This window comes from Salmo salar, chromosome ssa19 (genome assembly GCF_905237065.1).
Source record: "Salmo salar chromosome ssa19, Ssal_v3.1, whole genome shotgun sequence".
Taxonomy (NCBI): domain Eukaryota; kingdom Metazoa; phylum Chordata; class Actinopteri; order Salmoniformes; family Salmonidae; genus Salmo; species Salmo salar.
In genome coordinates, this window is record NC_059460.1 from 70,084,623 (window position 1) to 70,110,891 (window position 26,269).

At 46.2% G+C, this 26,269-nt stretch overlaps 2 protein-coding genes across 4 annotated transcripts in view; both read right to left on the reverse strand.

Moving 5' to 3' along the window:
- Positions 1-10,087, reverse strand: part of tnk2a (tyrosine kinase, non-receptor, 2a) — a 31,865-nt gene extending 21,778 nt beyond the window's left edge. The window contains exons 1-8 of one of the 2 annotated variants that reach the window (XM_045702648.1): positions 9,603-10,087; positions 9,370-9,529; positions 6,164-6,234; positions 4,266-4,345; positions 3,892-4,033; positions 2,868-3,020; positions 2,531-2,626; positions 1,028-1,209 (exon numbers count right to left, since the gene is read on the reverse strand). In XM_045702648.1, coding sequence (XP_045558604.1) covers positions 1,028-1,209; positions 2,531-2,626; positions 2,868-3,020; positions 3,892-4,033; positions 4,266-4,345; positions 6,164-6,234; positions 9,370-9,529; positions 9,603-9,716 — 998 coding nt within the window. In that variant the 5' untranslated portion in view covers positions 9,717-10,087. Of the gene's footprint in view, positions 1-1,027; positions 1,210-2,530; positions 2,627-2,867; positions 3,021-3,891; positions 4,034-4,265; positions 4,346-6,151; positions 6,235-9,369; positions 9,530-9,602 lie in introns of both variants that reach the window. The other variant, XM_045702647.1, reaches the window with a different exon arrangement.
- A 3,872-nt stretch (positions 10,088-13,959) lies between these two features.
- LOC106579454 (transferrin receptor protein 1) lies at positions 13,960-25,728 on the reverse strand. 2 transcript variants are annotated; one of them, XM_014159377.2, is made up of 18 exons: positions 25,514-25,728; positions 22,840-22,891; positions 22,532-22,739; positions 22,133-22,310; positions 21,874-22,011; positions 21,698-21,785; positions 19,606-19,731; positions 19,410-19,493; positions 19,129-19,268; positions 18,877-19,046; positions 18,567-18,686; positions 17,734-17,819; positions 17,505-17,568; positions 17,278-17,425; positions 17,101-17,191; positions 16,759-16,980; positions 16,533-16,682; positions 13,960-16,398 (listed from the first exon to the last, which is right to left on the reverse strand). In XM_014159377.2, exons 2-18 carry the CDS (start codon positions 22,882-22,884, stop codon positions 16,186-16,188), a joined length of 2,271 nt encoding a protein of 756 aa, XP_014014852.1. In that variant the 5' UTR covers positions 22,885-22,891; positions 25,514-25,728; the 3' UTR covers positions 13,960-16,185. The 2 variants fall into 2 exon arrangements, with proteins under 2 accessions (XP_014014852.1, XP_045558605.1); XM_045702649.1 differs by lacking the exon at positions 25,514-25,728 and adding an exon at positions 24,333-24,357.
- Positions 25,729-26,269: the final 541 nt, after the last annotated feature.

The window sequence follows — 26,269 nt, forward strand, 5'->3', positions numbered from 1 at the left end:
CAATGAGAGAGAGAGAGCGTTAGACAATGAGAGCGTTAGACAATGAGAGAGTTAGACCATGAGACAATGAGAGAGTTAGACAATGAGACAATGAGAGAGTTAGACAATGAGACAATGAGAGAGTTAGACAATGAGACAATGAGAGAGTTTGACAATGAGACAATGAGAGAGTTAGACAATGAGAGAGAGAGAGAGAGAGAGAGAGAGACAGTTAGACAATGAGAGAGAGAGAGAGTTAGACAATGAGAGAGTTAGACAATGAGAGAGACAATGAGAGAGAGAAAGTTAGACAATGAGGGAGAGAGAGAGAGACAATGAGAGATAGAGATAATGAGAGAGAGAGACAATGAGAGAGACAATCAGAGAGAGAGACAATGAGAAAGAGAGAGAGATAATGAGAGCGAGAGAGAGAGAGAGTTAGACAATGAGAGAGAGAGAGAGTTAGACAATGAGAGAGTTAGACAATGAGAGAGACAATGAGAGAGAGAAAGTTAGACAATGAGGGAGAGAGAGAGAGAGAGACAATGAGAGATAGAGATAATGAGAGAGAGAGACAATGAGAGAGACAATCAGAGAGAGAGACAATGAGAAAGAGAGAGAGATAATGAGAGAGAGAGAGACAATCAGAGAGAGAGACAATGAGAGAGAGAGACAATGAGAGAGAGACAATGGGAGAGAGAGACAATGAGAAAGAGAGAGAGATAATGAGAGAGAGAGACAATCAGAGAGAGAGACAATGGGAGAGAGAGAGACAAAGAGAGAGACAATGAGAGAGAGAAAGAGTTAGACAATGAGAGAGAGAAAGTTAGACAATAAGGGAGAGAAAGTTAGACAATGAGGGAGAGAGAGAGAGATAATGAGAGAGAGAGACAATCAGAGAGAGAGACAATGAGAGAGAGAGAATGAGAGAGAGACAATGAGAGAGAGAGACATAGAGAGATGGGGGTAAGGATAGAAGGAGATCATATTGTTTAGAAAAGGATCATGCGGTGAGAATGCACACACACCCACACAGTCACCAACCTACCATGCAAAGGGCACTTTGTGGCTCTCCTCCATGACGTATGTATCCTGGTGTGATGGCAGTGCTCTCATTAGGCCAAAGTCACCAATCTTCACCATCTCATTGGTTGATAGCAGGACGTTCCTCGCCGCCAGGTCTCTGTGGAGGAATCGCCTCTGTTCTAGATATGCCATGCCACACGCCACCTACACACACACACACACACACACACACACACACACACACACACACACCTTAGCAGATGTGAACTAACTAGCTAGTGAGCACTAGCTAATCATGTAGTAGCTTCACACACATACACACACACACTGACCTGTACAGTGTAGCCACACAGAGAGGAGATGAGGATGTCCCCCCCCCCCCACACTGACCTGTACAGCGTAGCCACACAGAGAGGAGATGAGGATGTCCCCCCCCACACTGACCTGTACAGCGTAGCCACACAGAGAGGAGATGAGGATGTCCCCCCCCACACTGACCTGTACAGCGTAGCCACACAGAGAGGAGATGAGGATGTCCCCCCCCACACTGACCTGTACAGCGTAGCCACACAGAGAGGAGATGAGGATGTCCCCCCCCCACACTGACCTGTACAGCGTAGCCACACAGAGAGGAGATGAGGATGTCCCCCCCCCACACTGACCTGTACAGCGTAGCCACACAGAGAGGAGATGAGGATGTCCCCCCCCCACACTGACCTGTACAGCGTAGCCACACAGAGAGGAGATGAGGATGTGTCCCCCCCCACACTGACCTGTACAGCGTAGCCACACAGAGAGGAGATGAGGATGTGTCCCCCCCCACACTGACCTGTACAGCGTAGCCACACAGAGAGGAGATGAGGATGTCCCCCCCCACACTGACCTGTACAGCGTAGCCACACAGAGAGATGAGGATGTCCCCCCCCCACACTGACCTGTACAGCGTAGCCACACAGAGAGGAGATGAGGATGTCCCCCCCCCACACTGACCTGTACAGCGTAGCCACACAGAGAGGAGATGAGGATGTCCCCCCCCACACTGACCTGTACAGCGTAGCCACACAGAGAGGAGATGTCCCCCCCACACTGACCTGTACAGTGTAGCCACACAGAGAGGAGATGAGGATGTCCCCCCCACACTGACCTGTACAGCGTAGCCACACAGAGAGGAGATGAGGATGTCCCCCCCCACACTGACCTGTACAGCGTAGCCACACAGAGAGGAGATGAGGATGTCCCCCCCCACACTGACCTGTACAGCGTAGCCACACAGAGAGGAGATGAGGATGTCCCCCCCCACACTGACCTGTACAGCGTAGCCACACAGAGAGGAGATGAGGATGTCCCCCCCCACACTGACCTGTACAGCGTAGCCACACAGAGAGGAGATGAGGATGTCCCCCCCCACACTGACCTGTACAGCGTAGCCACACAGAGAGGAGATGAGGATGTCCCCCCCCCACACTGACCTGTACAGCGTAGCCACACAGAGAGGAGATGAGGATGTCCCCCCCCCCACACTGACCTGTACAGCGTAGCCACACAGAGAGGAGATGAGGATGTGTCCCTGTCGTTTCCTCAGACGATCCAACAGAGAACCAAGAGGAGCCAGCTCCGTCACCTACACACACGTTAGAGATACATTAAGTAATACCATGTATGGTAAGTGTGTGTATGTGTGTGTATATGTATGTGAGTGTTTATGTGTATCTGTGTATATGTGTGTGTGTGTATATGTATATCTGTGTGTGTATGTGTATATGTATATGTATCTGTGTGTGTATGCATGTATGTGTGTGTGTGTCTCACCATCTTAATGGAGTATGTGTATGTGTATCTGTGTGTGTGTGTGTATGTCTCACCATCTTCATGGGGTGTGTGAGCACCACTCCATAGAGCCGTATGAGGTTCTGGTGGTTGAGGGAGTGCATGGCGTTCACCTCTCTGATGAAATCATCCAACCCCTCAGTGTCCAACACACTGTCTGTCTTTAGACACTTCACTGCTACTGACAGCTGGAGAGAGAGGGACGGAGGGAGAGGGAGGGACGGAGGGAGGGATGGAAGGACGGAGCGAGAGATGGAGGGAGAGGGAGGGAGGGAGGGAGGGACGGACGGAAGGAGAGGGAGGGACGGAGGGAGAGGAAGGGAGGGACGGCGGGAGAGGGAGGGATGGAGCGAGAGACGGAGGGAGGGACGGACAGAGGGAGAGGGAGGGAGGGACGGTGGGAGAGGGAGGGAGGGAGGGACGGAGGGACGGAGGGAGGGAGAGGGAGGGACGGCGGGAGAGGGAGGGAGGGAGGGACGGCGGGAGAGGAAGGGAGGGAGGGACGGACGGCGGGAGAGGGAGGGAGGGACGGACGGCGGGAGAGGGAGGGAAGGACGGACGGAGGGAGAGAGGGACGGCAGGAGAGGGAAGGAGGGAGGGAGGGCGGGAGAGGGAGGGAGGGAGGGACGGACGGAGGGAGGGACGGAGGGAGAGGGAGGGAGGGACGGAGGGAGAGGGAGGGAGGGAGGGACGGTGGGAGAGGGAGGGAGGGATGGACGGCGGGAGAGGGAGGGAGGGAGGGACGGAGGGAGAGGGAGGGAGGGACGGAGGGAGAGACGGAGGGACGGACGGAGGGAGAGAGAGGGAAGGACGGACGGAGGGAGAGGGAGGGAGGGACGGCAGGAGAGGGAGGGAGGGAGGGACGGAGGGAGAGGGAGGGAGGGACGGCGGGAGAGGGAGGGACGGAGGGAGAGACGGAGGGACGGACGGAGGGAGAGAGAAGAGAAAGACGTTACTTTTTGAACCAGCTCTCAGATGAAATCCTCTCCTATTGTTGTTCAAATACTTGTATTTTCCGGTTTCCTGGGCACGCACGCACACACACACACACACACACACCATTTGACCAGTGGTTCCAGTCCACTCTCCTCTCCTGACGACTCCGAAGGTTCCGTCTCCCAGTCGTTCACACAGCTGTAGCTCCGCCTCTCGGATCAGACAGGTCAGGGCTGCCCCCATCCCATCGCTGGACGGGGTTAACCCTTCAAACACCAGGCACAATAACAGTTAATATAATAGAATTATGCGAGTTAGCATACTCCAATTATAACTCCGTACAACAATACTGTTTATACTGTAGTTCACAAATAAGCATGAGTAGGTCAGAATCCTATCAATGATAAAACTAATCTTGAGTAAGTAACATATCAAACACACACACACACACACACACACACACACACACACACACACACACACACACACACACACACCCTGGAGTTGTTAAGATGGGCAACGTCCCCCGGAGCTGCTGGGGGTCCGAGTCAGAGTCAGTTCGTTTCCCTGGAAACACCTGCTGGCCCAAACACAGAGACTACTGCTCAGAGTGACTATATATATACATACATACAGTTGAAGTCTGAAGTTTACATACACCTTAGGCAAATACATTTAAACTCAGTTTTTCACAATTCCTGACATTTAATCCTAGTAAAAATTCCCTGTTTTAGGTCAGTTTGGATTACCACTTTATTTTAAGAATGTGAAATATCAGAATAATAGTAGAGAGAATTATTTATTTCAGCTTTTATTTATTTCATCACATTCCCAGTGGGTCAGAAATGTACATACACTCAAATAGTATTTGGTAGCATTGCCTTTAAATTGTTTAACTTGGGTCAAACGTTTTGGGTAGCCTTCCACAAGCTTCCCACAATAAGCTGGGATAATTTTGGCCCATTCCTCCTGACAGAGCTGGTGTAACTGAGTCAGGTTTGTAGGCCTCCTTGCTCGCACATGCTTTTTCAGTTCTGCCCACAAATTGTCTATAGGATTGAGGTCAGGGCTTTGTGATGGCCACTCCAATACCTTGACTTTGTTGTCCTTAAGCCATTTTGCCACAACTTTGGAAGTATGCTTGGGGTCATTGTCCATTTGGAAAACCCATTTGTGACCAAGTTTTAACTTCCTGACTGATCTCTTGAGATGTTGTTTCAATATATCCACATAATTTTCCTCCCTCATGATGCCATCTATTTTGTGAAGTGCACCAGTCCCTCCTGCAGCAAAGCACCTTCACAACATGATGCTGCCACCCCCGTGCTTCACGGTTGGGATGGTGTTCTTCGGCTTGCAAGCCTCCGCCTTTTTCCTCCAAACATAACGATGGTCATTATGGCCAAACAGTTATATTTTTGTTTCATCAGACCAGAGAACATTTCTCCAAAACGTACGATCTTTGTCCCCATGTGTAGTTGCAAGCCGTAGTCTGGCTTTTTTATGGCTGGTTTTGTGGCTTCTTCCTTGCTGAGTGGCCTTTCAGGTTATGTTGATATAGGACTAATTTTACTGTGGATACAGATACTTTTGTACCTGTTTCTTCCAGCATCTTCACAAGGTCCTTTGCTGTTGTTCTGGGATTGATTTGCACTTTTCGCAGCAAAGTGTGTTCATCTCTAGGAGACAGAACACGTCTCCTTCCTAAGCGGTATGACGGCTGCGTGGTCCCATGGTGTTTATACTTGCGTACTATTGTTTGTGCAGATGAACGTGGTACGTTCAGGCGTTTGGAAATTGCTCCCAAGGATGAACCAGACTTGTGGAGGTCTACAATTTCTTTTCTGAGGTCTTGGCTGATTTCTTTTGATTTTCCCATGATGTCAAGTAAAGAGGCACTGAGTTTGAAGGTAGGCCTTGAAATACATCCACAGGTACACCTCCAATTGACTCAAATGATGTCAAATAGCCTATCAGAAGTTTCTAAAGCCATGACATCATTTTCTGGAATTTTCCAAGCTGTTTAAAGGCCGAGTCAATTTAGTGTATGTAAACTTCGGACCCACTGGAATTGTGGCACATTGAAATAATCTGTCTGTAAACAATTGTTGGAAAAATGACTTGTGTCATGCACAAAGTAGATGTCCTAACTGACTTGCCAAAACTATAGTTTGTTACCAAGGAATTTGTGGAGTGGTTGAAAAACAAGTTTTAATGACTCCAACCTGAGTGTATGTAAACTTACGACTTCAACTGTACATACATACATACATACATACATACATACATACATACATACATACATACATACATACATACATACATACATACATACATACATACATACATACACACAGTACAGCTAAGAGGGATTCAAACTCACTGTGTGCTGTACCTTGCTCATCCAGGACTTGCGTTTACAGAGAGCTCTCCTCCTCTTGACTGCCTCCCAAAGCCTCCTCTGTCCTGCAACACACAGAGAATACATTACACACTGTCAGCCTCCTCTGTCCTGCAACACACAGAGAATACATTACACACTGTCAGCCTCCTCTGTCCTGCAACACACAGAGAATACATTACACACTGTCAGCCTCCTCTGGCCTGCAACACACACAGAATACATTACACACTGTCAGCCTCCTCTGTCCTGCAACACACAGAGAATACATTACACACTGTCAGCCTCCTCTGTCCTGCAACACACAGAGAATACATTACACACTGTCAGCCTCCTCTGGCCTGCAACACACAGAGAATACATTACACACTGTCAGCCTCCTCTGGCCTGCAACACACAGAGAATACATTACACACTGTCAGCCTCCTCTGGCCTGCAACACACAGAGAATACATTACACACTGTCAGCCTCCTCTGGCCTGCAACACACAGAGAATACATTACACACTGTCAGCCTCCTCTGTCCTGCAACACACAGAGAATACATTACACACTGTCAGCCTCCTCTGTCCTGCAACACACAGAGAATACATTACACACTGTCAGCCTCCTCTGGCCTGCAACACACAGAGAATACATTACACACTGTCAGCCTCCTCTGGCCTGCAACACACAGAGAATACATTACACACTGTCAGCCTCCTCTGGCCTGCAACACACAGAGAATACATTACACACTGTCAGCCTCCTCTGGCCTGCAACACACACAGAATACATTACACACTGTCAGCCTCCTCTGTCCTGCAACACACAGAGAATACATTACACACTGTCAGCCTCCTCTGTCCTGCAACACACAGAGAATACATTACACACTGTCAGCCTCCTCTGTCCTGCAACACACAGAGAATACATTACACACTGTCAGCCTCCTCTGTCCTGCAACACACAGAGAATACATTACACACTGTCAGCCTCCTCTGTCCTGCAACACACAGAGAATACATTACACACTGTCAGCCTCCTCTGTCCTGCAACACACAGAGAATACATTACACACTGTCAGCCTCCTCTGGCCTGCAACACACAGAGAATACATTACACACTGTCAGCATCCTCTGTCCTGCAACACACACAGAATACATTACACACTGTCAGCCTCCTCTGTCCTGCAACACACAGAGAATACATTACACACTGTCAGCATCCTCTGTCCTGCAACACACACAGAATACATTACACACTGTCAGCCTCCTCTGTCCTGCAACACACAGAGAATACATTACACACTGTCAGCCTCCTCTGTCCTGCAACACACAGAGAATACATTACACACTGTCAGCCTCCTCTGTCCTGCAACACACAGAGAATACATTACACACTGTCAGCCTCCTCTGTCCTGCAACACACAGAGAATACATTACACACTGTCAGCCTCCTCTGTCCTGCAACACACAGAGAATACATTACACACTGTCAGCCTCCTCTGGCCTGCAACACACAGAGAATACATTACACACTGTCAGCCTCCTCTGGCCTGCAACACACAGAGAATACATTACACACTGTCAGCCTCCTCTGTCCTGCAACACACAGAGAATACATTACACACTGTCAGCCTCCTCTGGCCTGCAACACACAGAGAATACATTACACACTGTCAGCCTCCTCTGTCCTGCAACACACAGAGAATACATTACACACCGTCAGCCTCCTCTGGCATACTGCCACCCCATCCCCTGGTTAAAGGACAGAGAACAGAACAGGGTGTAGAGGAGATGCAATAAGGCATATTGACCTCGTTGTGACCGTGTTATGACTATGTTGTGACCGTGTTATGACCTCGTTGTGACCGTGTTATGACCTCGTTGTGACTGTGTTATGACCTCGTTGTGACCGTGTTATGACTATGTTGTGACCGTGTTATGACCTCGTTGTGACCGTGTTATGACCTTGTTGTGACCGTGTTATGACCTCGTTGTGACCGTGTTATGACTATGTTGTGACCGTGTTAAGACCTCGTTGTGACCGTGTTATGACCTCGTTGTGACCGTGTTATGACTATGTTGTGACCGTGTTATGACTATATTGTGACCGTGTTATGACCTCGTTGTGACCGTGTTATGACTATGTTGTGACCGTGTTATGACCTCGTTGTGACCGTGTTATGACTATGTTGTGACCGTGTTATGACCTCGTTGTGACCGTGTTATGACCTCGTTGTGACCGTGTTATGACCTCGTTGTGACCGTGTTATGACCTCGTTGTGACCGTGTTATGACCTCGTTGTGACCGTGTTATGACCTCGTTGTGACCGTGTTATGACCTCGTTGTGACCGTGTTATGACCTCGTTGTGACCGTGTTATGACTATGTTGTGACCGTGTTATGACCTCGTTTTGACCATGTTATGACTATGTTGTGACCGTGTTATGACCTCGTTGTGACCGTGTTATGACTATGTTGTGACCGTGTTATGACCTCGTTGTGACCGTGTTATGACTATGTTGTGACCGTGTTATGACCTCGTTTTGACCGTGTTATGACCTCGTTGTGACCGTGTTATGACCTCGTTGTGACCGTGTTATGACCTCGTTGTGACCGTGTTATGACTATGTTGTGACCGTGTTATGACCTCGTTTTGACCGTGTTATGACTATGTTGTGACCGTGTTATGACCTCGTTGTGACCGTGTTATGACTATGTTGTGACCGTGTTATGACCTCGTTGTGACCGTGTTATGACTATGTTGTGACCGTGTTATGACCTCGTTTTGACCGTGTTATGACCTGGTTGTGACCGTGTTATGACCTTGTTGTGACCGTCTATGACCTCGTTGTGACCGTGTTATGACTATGTTGTGACCGTGTTATGACCTCGTTTTGACCGTGTTATGACTATGTTGTGACCGTGTTATGACCTCGTTGTGACCGTGTTATGACTATGTTGTGACCGTGTTATGACCTCGTTTTGACCGTGTTATGACTATGTTGTGACCGTGTTATGACTATGTTGTGACCGTGTTATGACCTCGTTGTGACCGTGTTATGACTATGTTGTGACCGTGTTATGACCTCGTTTTGACCGTGTTATGACCTCGTTGTGACCGTGTTATGACTATGTTGTGATTGTTATTACCGTTTCTGGAGGAATAGACTTTGAACTTTCCTTGATTTTTAAAATAGGATATATTTTACATACCTGGGCGCCCCATGCCGATCTTCTCCAGGTCTTCATTCTTCACGTAGTCGAAGTGTGACAGGCGCGTCACGTTCAGCTCATCACGAATACGCAGGAAGTACTGCTGCAGCTGAACGTCTGTTAACAGATCTACCAACCACTCTGTCCCCTCCTCCGTCATCTACACACACACACAGTCAATAAACTAACAACTAAATCAACCAGTCTCTTACACAGTATATAAAATACTTTACCATCTCTTCTTCCCCTCTCTCCTTCATTAATCCCTCCTTTCTCTCTTCCTTCTTTTCCTCCTCCTCCTCTTCTCTCTCGTAGGACAGACGCTGATACATAGAGTTCTCTGCCATGGCTGCTGCTCACCCCACACTCGTCCTACAATCTCTCCCTCACCCTCTCTCTCGGTCCTCTTTGATTTTGTCCTGGCTTCAGCCGTGTGTGAGTATGTGTCTGTATTAGAGCAGTGTTAAGTCTAAGTTCCTCTCTGCGTCATTCTGCTCCAAGTCTGCCCAGTGTTGATCGCCCCTCACACACACAAGGAGACTCCACTCTCTCCTCTCTATATCTGTTTCTAACAGCCAAGCTAAGCTATCTATCTATACACTCTCCCTTTCTCCCTCTATACTGACTCACCCCTGCACAGCACACCTCCCTACCCTCTCTCCTCCTCCCTACCTCCCCACCCTCTCTCCTCCTCCCTCCTCTCTATTCCTCCCTCCTCTATTCCTCCCTACCCTCTCTATTCCTCCCTACCCTCTCTATTCCTCCCTACCCTCTCTATTCCTCCCTCCTCTCTATTCCTCCCTCCTCTCTATTCCTCCCTCCTCTCTATTCCTCCCTACCCTCTCTATTCCTCCCTCCTCTCTATTCCTCCCTACCCTCTCTATTCCTCCCTACCCTCTCTCCTCCTCCCTACCTCCCCACCCTCTCTCCTCCTCCCTCCTCTCTATTCCTCCCTAACCTCTCTCCTCCTCCCTACCTCCCCACCCTCTCTATTCCTCCCTCCTCTCTATTCCTCCCTCCTCTCTATTCCTCCCTACCCTCTCTATTCCTCCCTCCTCTCTATTCCTCCCTCCTCTCTATTCCTCCCTCCTCTCTATTCCTCCCTCCTCTCTATTCCTCCCTCCTCTCTATTCCTCCCTACCCTCTCTATTCCTCCCTCCTCTCTATTCCTCCCTCCTCTCTATTCCTCCCTACCCTCTCTATTCCTCCCTAACCTCTCTCCTCCTCCCTACCTCCCCACCCTCTCTCCTCCTCCCTCCTCTCTATTCCTCCCTCCTCTCTATTCCTCCCTACCCTCTCTATTCCTCCCTACCCTCTCTATTCCTCCCTCCTCTCTATTCCTCCCTCCTCTCTATTCCTCCCTACCCTCTCTATTCCCCCCTCCTCTCTATTCCTCCCTACCCTCTCTATTCCTCCCTCCTCTCTATTCCTCCCTCCTCTCTATTCCTCCCTCCTCTCTATTCCTCCCTACCCTCTCTATTCCCCCCTCCTCTCTATTCCTCCCTCCTCTCTATTCCTCCCTACCCTCTCTATTCCCCCCTCCTCTCTATTCCCCTCTCCTCTCTATTCCTCCCTACCCTCTCTATTCCTCCCTCCTCTCTATTCCCCCCTCCTCTCTATTCCTCCCTACCCTCTCTATTCCCCCTCCTCTCTATTCCTCCCTACCCTCTCTATTCCTCCCTCCTCTCTATTCCTCCCTACCCTCTCTCCTCCTCCCTACCTCCCCACCCTCTCTATTCCTCCCTCCTCTCTATTCCTCCCTACCCTCTCTCCTCCACCCTACCCTCTCTCCTCCTCCCTACCCTCTCTATTCCACCCTACCCTCTCTCCTCTCTATTCCCCCCTCCTCTCTATTCCTCCCTACCCTCTCTATTCCACCCTACCCTCTCTCCTCTCTATTCCCCCCTCCTCTCTATTCCTCCCTACCCTCTCTCCTCCTCCCTACCCTCTCTATTCCACCCTACCCTCTCTCCTCTCTATTCCCCCCTCCTCTCTATTCCTCCCTACCCTCTCTATTCCTCCCTACCCTCTCTATTCCTCCCTACCCTCTCTATTCCTCCCTACCCTCTCTCCTCCTCCCTACCCTCCCTCTTCTCTATTCCTCCCTACCCTCCCTCCTCTCTATTCCTCCCTACCCTCTATCCGTTATACTCCTCTCCCTCTGACTCTTAGCATCCTCTGTCTACTGCTGAATAAGACAACATCTCTGGAGAGAGAGGAGAGAGGAGAGAGATGCAGTTGATGCAGAGACCAGGTAACCATGACAACTCAGTGAGCTATTACCATCCTGAGTGATGACAGCTGACAGGACCAGTGAGTGACAAGTGAGTACTGTGCATATCAGAGGGTAAGAGGGAGACTGAGATATGGAAGAAGATGGTGCCAATGACTCTCCCCTGTTGGACTCATTCAGCTCAACACTTGTGAGGTATGAACACACACACACTAAATGAGAGGAGAAACAGTGCTTACTCTCTGTCTCTGTTTTATTGAGGGCACTCTGAATATCGAAAGCTAAATATAGCCCGTATTCCTCTTCTCTCTGGATTATCAAACAGCACTGCAGTGCAGACTTCTGTTGCTATAGGGAAAATACAGTACTCTACCTTCTCTCTTGTTAAATACCCATACATGACCCTAGGCTAAATAACAGACATGCGCATCGAATCTAACACGTACACTTCTGCTTTTCAACTAATCGACTGAAGTGTTAAACATAACATGTCGCATCAGTGGACCATACAGACACTGATTAGCCTACTAAAGGTAACCTAATTAGTGACAAAGATCTGAATGAAGATAACGGTGTAGTTCATGCCGGCACTCAGAGATGGAGAAAGAGAGTCTCCCTATTTTCTCAACCTCGCCAAAACTCGCATTAATCGGTTGTTTTCACCTTGGTAACAGAAGCACCCAGTTGATTCCTGTCGGTTTTCTCTTCTCTCCGTTAATTCCTGGTAGCGTACTGCTGGGATTACAGGCGTTGCGTCACCGCGTCAGAGACGGTACGTTCCAGGCCGCAAACATTGCAGCGGCCAGCGCGCTGCACAAATGATCGATTGGGTAGAAATTAGCTGCTTTTAGCAACGCTAGTATTTACGCGTTGCTATGATTTACATACTAGTGTTGCTAGGAATTAGTTTGAATGTAAACGGAATAGCCCGCCGGAAGCCAGAAATTAAGTAACATTGCATTTTACTCTGCTGATTGTCTGTAAGGTTGGTCCTTTAGCAGGGGGTAAATTGATTAAAAAAAAACATGTAACAGAATGTAAATTCAACGGCCTTTCCAAATGTGGGTCTGTTGTAGACCCACTTCCTCTCCGTTTACCTCGTCAAAAGAAAAGTCCTGCAGAGATAGCAAAACTACAGACTAGAGATATCAAAACTGTACTTCAAATCTATGATACTCCCCCACTTAACATACTGCTTGACTAGTTGGGCCCAAGCTTGCTGTACAACATTAAAACCTATTCAGTCTGTCTACAAACAGGCTCTCAAAGTGGTTGATAGGATCATCACTGTTACATCCTCAGAAAGCATGAGCTCCTGAGTTGGGAAAATCTTGTGCAATACACCGACGCATGTCTTGTATTCAAGATCCTAAATGGCCTGGCTCCCCCTCCACTCAGTACTTTTACAGAAAACCCAAACATATGGCAGCAGATCCACAAGGTCTGTCATGAGAGGTGACTATAGTTCCCTTAAGGAAAAGCACCTTTAGTAAATCTGCTTTCTGTGAGAGCTTCCCATGTCTGGAATACACTGCCATCAGACACACATAACTGCACCACATATCACAATTTCACAAAATGCATGAAGACATGGCTAAAGGTCAATCAGATTTGTGAACATAATCCCTAGCTGTGTATTGCCGCTTTCCATGTCTGTAGCTTGTGAGGTGTGGAAACACTTTGCTTTTATGGATTTTGTCTTGTTGCTTTTTGTTCTATGTTGCTCTGTCTGTATGCTACATCTTGCTTGTCCTATGTTGCTCTGTCTGTATGCTACATCTTGCTTGTCCTATGTTGCTCTGTCTGTATGCTACGTCTTGCTTGTCCTATGTTGCTCTGTCTGTATGCTACGTCTTGCTTGTCCTATGTTGCTCTGCGTGTGCTCACTGCTCAATGATTGTCTATATTGTAATTGTTTTAAACAACCTGACTGCGGTTGAAAATTAGCCGGCTGACTAAAACCGGCACATTTAATGAAACGTTGATTAATGTGCACTGTCCCTGTAAAAATAAAATCAAACGTGCGCCATATCTGCATAAAAAAAAAAAGCAAGAATTTGTGAGGGATTTTTATTTTGACAAGGTAAACAGAAAAGAACTGCATGGGTTTACAACAGACCCAGGTTTAGAAATTCAGTTTTATGTTCCATTAGATGTTTTCTCAAATTCCCCACTGCATAAGGACCAAGCCCACACACAATCGACAGATTAAGTTGAAATATAATTTTGTTTGTTGCCAATTCCCAGCAACAGTGTGTAAATACTAGCGTTGCTAAAAGCAGCTAGGCTAGTCATGATTTGATAGTTAGCTAACAACCACAATTAATGATCAATAAACACACACACACACAGTCCCGTATGCTAAGCCAAAAGGTTTATTGAAGCACAACAGGAAAATATAACTCAATAGTACCAAAACGTCTAAAAGCACCCATACTCTGTCCTCTACAGCATTGTAACACACACCAAGTGAGTAGTAGAAGTCAGACGAACATGTATGAGTTCAGACTAGCACTGACAAGTCTAACACAAATGTTACTAGTTACCTGATTGACAGTGTGATCAATAATCTAAAGAAGAATAATATTTAGTGGACGGCTACAACAGGAGTTTGTCTGATAATTCACTGCATGGGAAAATACACAGGAATAGAATCCTGTTGGCCTGAATGGGAATACCTGTCGTAGGGATTTGCATTTCTAAGGGAAAATACAGTAACATGCCGTAGGACGCACAGGAGGTTGGTGGGACTTTAATTGGGGAGGACGGGCTCATGGTTTCTATGCGTTTGATGCCATTCCATTCGCTCCATTATTATGAGCCGGCCCCCCTCAGCAACCTCCACTGGTAGGTGGGCCCTATCCATTACAAGTAGTTCAGAGGGGAACAAGAGCAGTAGCAGGTCACACACAGAAAGACTGAACACAAAGAAAAAGAGTTATAAAACTCTGGGAAACACTGTTCCCGATAAGTTACTCCACCCTTCAGTGAAATATGGGAGTCACTGCCCCCGATACATACAAAACACACACTGGTAGGCAAAAACTACCATCAATGCTTGTCATTATGGAAGACACTGCCCCCGATAATGGTTGAGATCAGAAATATAAACCGCTCCAAAATAAGACTGGTTAACAGAAATGGCTCTTTCGCTGTCTGAGTGATATTATTTCAGGATATAAAGCTCTATATAACCTACATAAAGCTCTTTCGCTGTCTGAGTGATATTATTTCAGGATATAAAGCTCTATATAACCTACATAAAGCTCCTTTAACAAGTTCATCTCTGAGAGCTGAGATTTCAGCCTGTTTTCCTTCATGTTGCATCTCAAATGACACCCTATTCAGTTCACTACTTTCAACCAGTCTTAAGGCCATATATAAAACAGGGAGACATCTCAGATGTGGCCCAAGCAGCTAGACATTTATAAACATGCCAAATTCAACACTCTGAATTTAAGTGCATGCATTTCAGCCAATCAAAATGTGACAGTCATGACAACCGCCGCTGTCGGGTACCCAACGTTTCCGTGGTGATGCCCTGTTGCTGCGGGTTTCTGTTTCCATAGTAGCGTGGTAGCAGCAGGTGGTGTATTTCTGTTAACAGAGTTGTGTATACAGAGAAAGTCTGACCATCTGGACAGTTTTCAGAATGTTTCATCCGTATTAAAGCGGTTCCGTGTCGGTCTCAATATTAAACGGCAAGGCAAACTGAACATTTAAACCAACTGTCATGGTGGTCAGACTGTGTTTACGTGACTCTGTTGCTTCAGCAGATGCTGCCGTAGTAGGAGACAGTATAACCGTCATAAGTATGGAAGGCACTGCTTCCGATAACTTTATCAAATTAAACGATAAATTCATCAAAAGCCAAACAAACGCCTACCCGTCATAAGTCTGGAAGGCACAGCTCCCGATAACTTTTATAAAAAATGAAACGACATTTAAACATTTATAGTGAGCACTGGCACTGATAAATAAATAAATAAACTCTTAACCCAAACTAACGACATGAAACTGCCATACATCTGGAAGGCACTGCTTCCGATAACGTCATAAATATAAACAATATCTTTAAACTGATAACATTTATAGTGGTCTCTGCCACTGATAAATAAAATATAAATAGGCTCCAAGGGGTTAGAGGTCGTCTCTGTGGTAGTGAACAAGGCTTTAGTTTTGGGGGGGGGTGAGATGAAGAGGGATCAGACAGTGATGTCACCAATCTCAACATTCTTCAGGAAGTCCAGTGACTGGGTCATCACTCGTTACTACAGTCACATGGCCGTAATTACGGCTAAACCCCACCTATTTCTATAATTTGTCTTCTTAACATCTGATTTTAAACCTAACCACACTGCTAACATTATGCAGGACAATTGACTTTGTGGCTGTGATAATAGTGACAACCCAGTGACTGACACTGGAAGGATCAACTTGAAAACAGTACTTCCTGGTCTCCGTTATGACATAATCCCCCGACAAATCCCTCATTATCTAATCCTGGGTTTTAAAGTGAACAAGGATGAGGCTGAACCCCCTGACACACACACACACACACACACACACACACTTAGACCGCGTTAGATCTGGTTGTCTCTGTCCCAGACGTCTCCAGAGAGAGCGTTGGCACAACCCTGTAGCGTCCAGGTGGCCAGGGCCAGCTGGGTCCGCAGCGCCTCCCTGTCCTCCCCCTCCAACAGGGCTGCCAGGGTGTGGGAACCACGGCCAAACAGCAGGTGGCGGAACGGAACCTCCTTGGGGGAGACATACGGAGACAGGAGGTTGTGTTCCACCTGGGCAGAGAGAGGAGAATCCAATGTTAGTTTATGAATCAAGACAGAACCACTACTGATTGACTTGTGTTCACTATAAAACGGGAGCCGTATGGCCTTGATCGGTTTAGATGACACGGGTTTGTGTGTCTCACCCTCATGATGCGGTCGTTGATGTTGTGGCAGGCCAGTGTGTCAGTGAGGTCGGTGTTGAGTAGCTCAGTGTTGAGGTCAGTAGCAGCTCTACTGTAGGACCCTAAGGCCATGATGAGCCAACGAGCTGACAGACCCTCGGCAGAACCATCCTGTAACACAACAACATAATTAGGGCTGTGCGCAAAAACAACTACAATGTCAACAAAATCAACCATGGAAACAAACCCGGGTGACTTGTTTGAGGCGCTGGATGATGTTGACCACCGATTGGGTGAGAACCTTCCTGTAGCGTTGCACGTCCAGACACAGCACGTGATCGTGGACCAGTCGTAACGCCAGCTGACCTGCGACCAATCCCGCCCCAGTGGCTATGGAACCAAGGTGATGGGCGGTGGTGAAACCAAGGTATTCCTTGTTGTCAAAAGAGGTGCCGTAGTGAGGGTAGACCTACAACATAGACACACATGGAGACAGACAATGTTACATCTATCTAGGTTACCCACCCCTGTATTACAGATGGTTTGAGAACCATCTGTAAACATCCAAACCTGACAGTGTGTGTCTCACCTCCTGAGAGACGAAGCGGAAGGAGAGAGAGGGGATTCCAGAGAAGGCCAGGAACGGATATGCAGAGTCTTCCATCTGCATGGGCTTAAACCTGATATCACACACACCACACATTAGACCTACTGTACACATGTTTGGTGTGATATATCATTGGAGTGATATGCGAGTTGTACTCACACTGCCCTCTCAAAGTTGACTCCAGACACCTGATCATACAGAGACTTCCCAGACTCTCCAAAACCAATGGGATTCTTCACCTCCTTCATGGTTCTTTCCAGAAGGCTGTAGAGCAAGGGGCTGGCAGACGCGTTGACGGCATAATTTCCTGAGGATCACATCCACACACGTATATTAAAAATATACTTTATGAAGTATTTTGGTGGTGTGTGTGTGTACACACTCACCTGTGACTACTCCGTCCAGGCTGATGTAGGTGATAGCTCTTCTGTCCAGAGAGGAGAGGTAACCCTGGAGAGGAACACACCACGTTAAATATCACACACTGCTACTTTAGAGGCTGGTCCAATCAGTGCCGTCCAGCGACATATTTTTCTCATCAAATGCCGTTAGCTGAAACACTGCCTTGTCCTGATGAGGAACTTTCCACCCATAGTGCATGTGTGCAGGGCTCACCTCCAGCCATTCTGTAGCTCCAACACTGCCGTACTCTCCTGCACTCCAACTGGCAAACACCAGACTCCTCCTGGGACGGAAACCATCTACACACAGATGTCAGAATGTGTGTGTGTGTTAATGCATTGGTGTGTGTGTGTGTGTGTTAATGCATTGGTGTGTGTGTTAATGCATTGGTGTGTGTGTGTGTGTGTTAATGCATTGGTGTGTGTGTATTGGTGTGTGTGTGTGTGTGTATTGGTGTGTGTGTTAATGCATTGGTGTGTGTGTGTGTGTGTTACCCCAGAGAGGTTATGTGGGACGCTAGCGTAACATCATTCAAACATACAACTATTATATCCCATTTTAAAGATACACTTCTCGTTAATCCAACCACATTGTCCGATTTCAAAAGGCTTTACGGCGAAAGCATAACATTAGATTATGTTAGGACAGCGCCTAAACAAGAAAAACCACAGCCATTTTCCAAGCAAGGAGTGTCATCTGATGAAGATCAAAGGTTAGTGATTCATTTTAGCTGTATTTCTGGTTTTTGTGACGCCTCTCCTTGTTTGTAAAATGGCTGTGTGGTTTTTCTTGTTTAGGTGCTGTCCTAACATAATCTAATGTTATGCTTTCGCCGTAAAGCCTTTTGAAATCGGACAATGTGGTTGGATTAATGAGAAGATTAACTTTAAAATGGGATATAATAGTTGTGTGTTTGAGAAATTTGAATGATGAGATTTTTGTTGTTTTGAATTTGCCGCCCTGCTATTTCACTGGCTGTTGAATAGTGTGTACCGCGGGTGCGACGCCACATGTCCCAGAGAGGTTAATGCATTGGTGTGTGTTACCTATGTGCACCATCTCAGACACAGCTCTAGCCAGCTCCAGCAGCAGTGTGGTCCCGACAGTGGCTTTAGCGTAGCCTGGACCCCACGCATCCCTCTGAGCCCCCAGTACCACGTACCGATCTACACACAAGAAAATAAACACAAAACCCTGTCACTAGTACAAACACTGTGCATAGAGATGAAACATTGCTCCTAAAACTGTAGCGTTCATAGATAGACCACTCAAAGACTGTGTGCCTCAGTTGGAAAGAGCATGGTGTTAGCCACGCCAGGGTCCTAGGCTCCATTCCTGCTGGGGTCACACACGTACCTGGCTCAATGAAGCCCTTGATGACTCCAAAGACGTTGTGGATCTCGGTGTCCTGCAGCATGTTGTTCACCTCCACTGTGACATCCTCACTACTGGCCCCTCCCAGGGTGCACTTCACATTGTCCAGATTTCCTTTAAAACTGGGAGGACAATCAGGCCCACCTATACGTCTGGGGAGAGACAGACACACAGTTAGGCGTAAGTGTGCACGTGTGTGTGTGTGTGTGTGAGAGAGTGAGAGAGAGATCTTACTTTAGTATCTTGACAGCAGCCTGAACAGTAATGCTTTGGGCCAGTACATTGGGCAGACCAGAGGACTGGGTGGGAGGGAACTGGGTGTGGTTGAAGGAGGGGAACCCTGGAGTATAGGGGTCTCCAGAACCTAGATGGACCTACAGGAGAAAGTCACACAATCAGAGCTACGACATCAGAACTAAAGGGCTGCAGTTGAAGCAGCACCTCTGGATCAGGCTCAGTAATCATCACTAAATAAGATTCACCCTGGAGTGGTGTGTGTGTGTGTGTGTGCTCACATGTCCATATAGTTCAGTAGTTTGATTCTTGTGTTCAGGGTAAATCAACACAGCAGATACTCCCAATGCAGCTACATTAGCCACCTGAAACACAAACGCAGGTAAGAACACCAAAATCCACTGTTACATATTGTATCGCTCGCTCGCACGCGCACACACACACACACACACACACACACACACACACACACAATACCTGCTGTGCCAGGCTGATCTGTCCTGAAGCTCTCAGTAGAATCACGGTGCCGTTCAGCTCAACCTTCAGAGTCTGTAGCAGTGCCAAGTCCTCCTGACTCCCATAGTTACCATACACTGCCTTGCCCTGCAGACACACAAAACAATTCCCCCTTGTGAGATTCAGGCAACAACTGTGATTGCAAACATTAAGTGGCAGAAAATATGTTACAACTAGAGGTCGACCGATTAATCGGAATGGACGATTAATTAGGGCCGATTTCAAGTTTTCATAACAACCGATAATCGGTATTTTTGGACACCGATTTGCCATTTTTGTTTTTTTATTTAACTAGGCAAGTCAGTTAAAGACACATTCTTATTTTCAATGACGGCCTAGGAACAGTGGGCTAACTGCCTTGTTCAGGGGCAGAACGACAGATTTTTACCTTGTCAGCTCGGGGATTCGTTTTTGCACCTTCCGGTTACTAGTCCAACGCTCTAACCACCTGCCTTACATTGCACTCCACGAGGAGCCTGCGTGGCAGGCTGACTACCTGTTACGCGAGGGCAGCAAGAAGCCAAGGTAAGTTGCTAGCTGGCATTAAACTTATCTTATAAAAAACACTCAATCTTAACATAATCACTAGTTAACTACACATGGTTGATGATATTACTAGTTTATCTAGCGTGTCCTGCGTTGCATATAATCGATGCAGTGCCTGTTCATTTATCATTGAATCATAGCCTACTTCGCCAAACGGGTTCACCTAACCATAAACATCAATGCCTTTCTTAAAATCAATACACAAGTATATATTTTTAAACCCGCATATTTAGTTAATATTGCCGGCTAACATGAATTTCTTATAACTAGGAAAATTGTGTCACTTCTCTTGCTTTCCGTGCAAGCAGTCAGGGTATATGCAGCAGTTTGGGCCGCCTGGCTCATTGCGAACCGTGTGAAGTCCATTTATTCCTAACAAAGGCCGTAATTAATTATGACATAACATTGAAGGTTGTACAATGTAACAGCAATATTTAGACTTAGGGATGCCATCCGTTAGATAAAATACGGAACGATTCCGTATTCCACTGAAAGAATAAACGTTTTGTTTTCGAAATGATAGTTTCCGGATTCTACCATTTTAATGACCAGAGGCTCGTATTTCTGTGTGTTATTACGTTATAATTAAGTCTATGATTTGATAGAGCAGTCTGACTGAGCGATGGTAGGCACCAGCAGCTCTTCGCAATGCTTCAAGCATTGTGCTGTTTATGACTTCAAGCCTATCAACTCCCGAGATTAGGCTGGTGTAACCGATGTGAAATGGCTAGCTAGTTAGCGGGGTGCACGCTAATAGCGTTTCAAACGTCACTCGCTCTGAGACTTGGAGTAGTTGTTCCCCTTGCTTTGCATGGGTAACGCTGCTTCGAGGGTGGCTGTTGTCGATGTGTTCCTGGTTCGAGCCCAGGTAGGGGCGAGGAGAGGGACGGAAGCTATACTGTTACACTGGCAATACTAAAGTGCCTATAAGAACATCCAATAGTCAAAGGTATATGAAATACAAATGGTATAGAGAAAAATAGTCCTATAATTCCTATAATAACTACAACCTAAAACTTCTTACCTGGGAATATTGAAGACTCATGTTAAAAGGAACCACCAGCTTTCATATGTTCTCATGTTCTGAGCAAGGAACTTAAACGTTAGCTTTTTTACATGACACATATTGCACTTTTACTTTCTTCTCCAACACTTTGTTTTTGCATTATTTAAACCAAATTGAACATGTTTCATTATTTATTTGAGGCTAAATTGATTTTATTGATGTATTATATTAAGTTAAAATAAGTGTTCATTCAGTATCGTTGTAATTGTCATTATTACAAATAAATTATAATTACAAAAAAAAGTTAAAAATATAAATATATATTTAAAAAAATAAATAAATAAATAAACCAAAAAAATGGCCAATTGATCGGTATCGGCTTTTTTTGGTCCTCCAATAATCGGTCGACCTCTAGTTACAACATGTCCCTTTCCAAGCATTTAACCTTAGATTATATTGGGCCAAAAGATCATCAGTCAATGTGGACATTGATTGGCTGACCTTAGCTTTTCCTGTGGCGCTATAGGCCAGGTAGCCCTTAGGTTGGCACACCTCATCTTGGCCAATCAGTACACGGTTTGGCTTCTCACTGTGGGGAAAGGGGATTGGAGGGGAGACCGTTAGAAGCAAAGTGGAATTTTGCGTGTGTGTGTACGAGACAGAGTATGTGTGTGTACCTGTTGGGCGTCTGTAGTTGGACATAGTGCATGTCAGTCCAGGGCTCCATCTCCAGACTCTTAAAGCTGTCCAACACATGATTTCCCAGAATGTTGTCTCCAGGGCTCCCTGCTGTGTGATCTGTCTGTTCAACACCACTGCACAGAGACAGAGAGACAGACAGAGAAAGTCAGAGAGAGACAGAGAAACCCACAGAAAGAAACAGACAAAGAGAGAGACAGACAGGACAGTTTAGTCAGTCTTTTCAGGTGTGTGTACCTCAGTCTGCTGTTGAAGGCATCAGGAGTCAGTCTCTGTGCCAGCAGGCCGATGATGTTGGTCCAGGATAGAGAGTATTCTACTACAGCCTCCTTAGCCACGCCCTCTTCCTGCTCAGGATCACAAGGGATTGGCTCCTGGAGAGGAGAACGGTGGCTCACATAGCCAATCAGATAACCTGAAACAGAGACAAGGCAGGGATTGGTTAAAGAGAGAGAAAAGGTTTGTTTTGCATCACCCAGTTCCCTGGGTGGGTGAAGATTTTACTTTAGGACCAATGGAATGGTCTAAAACACGCAAACTCCGCCCACCCTGGGCACCGGGCAATGCCAGACGAATTCGCCAAGGGAGCGAGGGCAAGTGTGACAAAGACATGAGAGAGTGAAGAAGACTATGCACCGATGATGAAGATAAAGAGGATTCCAAGGGCCAGGTAACACACGTTGTGGTAGTTCCGCTTGGGGCGGGGCCTGTAGGAGGGCGAGCCCCCTGGTTGGCCTGCCTGCTCAGAGGGGGCGTGGACATCTATGTCATCAGACAGCTTCACCTCCACGTGGCTCTCTCCGTCTGACTGCAGAGTGAAGGGGCTGTACCGCTCACTCTTAAACTACACACACAAAAGAAAGTGGGGGAGAGAAAATTGAGAAATTATGTGTTTGTTGGGGTCTGAGGCCAATATTGTGTGCGCGTATTAGAGAGATGCTCACCATTTTGGAAAGCGACGACCTCACTTGATTAATAGTTGCTGCCATGGTAAATCTGGAGGAGAGAGAAGCAATGAGAGGGAGGTAGAAGACAGAGGGTGAGAAGGGAGTTGAAAGAAACAGGGAAGGTTAGTCTAAAGTCATTTTTGAGCTTATATCCTCATTCCGTTCCTCTCCCTTCTCCCTGAAGTTTGCATTAGAGGTGTCCACGGGTCCAAAAAGAAAGTTGGAGCCGTTCCAATAAGAACCCGGGGCTTTCTCACCCGGACCCAATATGCATAAATAAAAATCATAAAATATAAAAAGACCCAAAGGAACCTGAGGACAACGAGGCCCGGTTGGATCCAGACCCGATCAGAGTGAGGGAAGCTGCAGAAAAGTAATTTTATAAACTACTTTGTTAACCGGAGCTGATAAAGCGTGAGACGTGCCATACAAGCGAGAGACAAAAGACAGCAACCAACAAGCCAACTCGTGCTATAGTAAACTAATAGCTGCCATAGCTAGGTTATTTATCATCAAATATGATTATGTAGTACCCATCTTGACTGCATCAAACCGGGAGAAGTTAGTTACGGTAGCTAACGTAGGCAAGCTAGGCTAGCTGAGGCTGCAGTGCCTGCGCTTTCTGATCCATACGGGTACAAATAACAAGAACTCCATTCTGAATATTAAGTAGCCTGCCTGTTGGCTCTTGGTCATTGTAGCCTATTCTTCTCCTTTTAATTCCAATATGATAACTCATGATTGGCCAACAACAAGCTACTATGCTCCACTCTCGTGAAAAGCAATTGCATAAATCTCTCTCTCTCTCTCTGATCTGTAAAGGCCCTTCCGGACAAGTCAGCTAAAACGACATATACCCGAGATGTGTGACAATCATATCAGATCCAACCCAGAACCACAACATTCTTTAGAATTCTGGATCCAGACCCGCTTGAGTCCCGGATTGGGTCTGGGTATTCGAGTACAGGTGGATCCATGAAGACTTCTAGTCTGCACCTCTTCACTCCCCCTCATGGTTTAAAATCATTGGATTGGTGTAAGTAATAGGCAATATAGAATTTCCATCATGTTTAACACTTTAAGGTGGAGGGAATGAATAAACCCTTCATGGAGAATGGGGCTGTACTGTAGACACAAAACAGATCAGTCATTCACTGAACCAGTGATGCGTATCAGGCCAAGGAATATTTGTTGTGCAAATACAGTTTAGCTGTGTCAAGCACAGGTTGCTTCAGGCAGGAAGTTACAATCAAAGCCACAAACGGACACAGAAATACTTCTGCTACCAACCAACACAAGAAATGATCACACACAGACATGCAGGCAGACCTCCCTATCCCTTCTCCTCTCTCCCTCAACACTAGACCTCTCACACTGGAGACAAAACACACACACACACACACACAAATAACTAAACTTGAGAAACTGATAGTCACAGCATCAAAGTCCGTACAGCACAAACAGATCTGGGGCAAGGCTAAGAAACTCACTGCATCAACTGAAAATTATGTTTCTTTAATCTGCCTCTGAGGGGGGGCGTAGCCAAGTCAGAACCAGGAAACTATACATACATTTCTCCCGCCGTTTCCTTGTGGTTGGCAAGAGAGAACACACACACCCATCAGAAACAGTTCTACACCCCAACACACACATCCAGTGTCACAAGTATAGCACACATAAGAAATGTTTACATTTTACTCATTTAGCAGACATTCTTATGCAAAGCGACTTACAAGTTAAATATAGGTAAAACTTTTTTTTTTTTTGTAAGTGCCTTGCTCAAGGGCACATCTACACATTTTTCACCTAGTCGGCTCAGGGATTAGAGGCTTTAGAGAACCAGGACCCCTATACCAAATATACAGACGCACTTATTTGAATCATGAGGAGTTAAAACACAGTAATCCCCATCTTCATCATGTCCAGCTAAACCAGTTTATGTTAGCTAATAATAATTAAATTGAGATGTCTCTCTCATGGCTACATTATGTATGATATTTCCTATGGTTGCTAACAAGCTAACACTGCACGTCAGCTGAGATAATCTATGGTATGGCTTTGACACGCCTTAACTATACCATCAAGGTCAGAGCTGTCACTTCCTGATCGTCAATGACTGTGCACATAGAGGAAGCCATTGCTATAAAATTAATCTGCCAGATGTCCATAGAAAGACTTCTACACCAATCTACAATTTAACAGTGCAGATTGAAATACTGTAGTAGGAGCTAGCTAAAAGACGTACCTAGTTTGATTAGAGGCTGAGACGGTTTAAAACGTCTATGGCAAGGACATTGACTGGCAGGCCTGCCTAAGCGACCATGTTGCTTTTATGGCTAATAATAACCATAGCATAGACAGCTAGCTACATTATTATTTTCATGCCTGTCATTATGACAACTTGAAATGGACTTATCGATAAAATGCTAGCTAGCTATAGTTAACTTTAACTAGCTAACGTTGTAGACAGACACAGTAGCTAACCTCGATGCAACCAATGGTTTTTACAGTCCAGGACAATGTAAAAACCCTCACGGTTGCATCGAAGCTAATTTATAGATAAATCAGCTCAGCTATCTACAGCTTATCAGTAGATAAAAACAAAGCAATAAAAGTGACTGTTGAATAAAACTATATTTAGTTAGCTAGCTTGCTACAGTCATATTCTCACCTCTCTCCTCCTATCCACGTGCTCTGCCCTCTTCACCCGAACTGGCAACCTTCACTGGATGAGTGCCTAGCGGTACTTCCGCTATGTCGTACTTCCGGTATGTTGTACAGTACCGCTACCGCCAAAAAATTATGGGACGAAATGGATTTTGGTTGACATTCTGCAAATTCTCTCATCGATCAAACATTTGATGTCAATAGTTTTCTGTTCCCAAAACTAAAATATGTTATGTACAGAGTGGACTAAAGTTTGTAGACTTTACCTTTTGCAAGTTTAAAAAAATCACGTTGTTCAGGAGTGCAAAGGTGAATTGAGTTATTGCGCACATTTCACAGAGTAGGCGTTCCCTAACGGATATATGCAGATGAGCCCAGTTATAAATTGTCTTTTAGTTATAAAAATCTTTGGTACCACCACAGATAGAACAATGAGGTTAGTGGAAAAAAATATGTTTTATAATTATCTGAAGATAGAGCACAGCGGAGCAAATACATCATAGTGGGCAGAACAAGCAAGGAAGTGGGCAGAGCCATGCACGAGTTAGCAAGATCCTATTGGCGCGTTCGAGCATGTATTAGCTTTTTTCCGTTAAGGAATGCCTACTATGTGCGCATGTGCAATAACGAAATTCAAATGTTCCATGATGATAAAATGTGCAGAATGTCGGGCAAATGCCATCTCGCTCCATCTTCTCACACTGCTTGGCACTGAGCTTTCTCTCATCACCATATCTGGGGTGAGTGGAAATGCCAACAG

Excerpts from the sequence above, each read along its gene's own strand:
- LOC106579454 (XM_045702649.1), bottom strand. Across the intron at positions 22,311-22,531 it reads CCTCTTTATCTTCATCATCG|GTTATCTGATTGGCTATGTG; the intron begins GTGCATAGTCTT and ends TCTCTGTTTCAG. Across the intron at positions 21,786-21,873 it reads CAACTACAGACGCCCAACAG|TGAGAAGCCAAACCGTGTAC; the intron begins GTACACACACAT and ends CTTTCCCCACAG.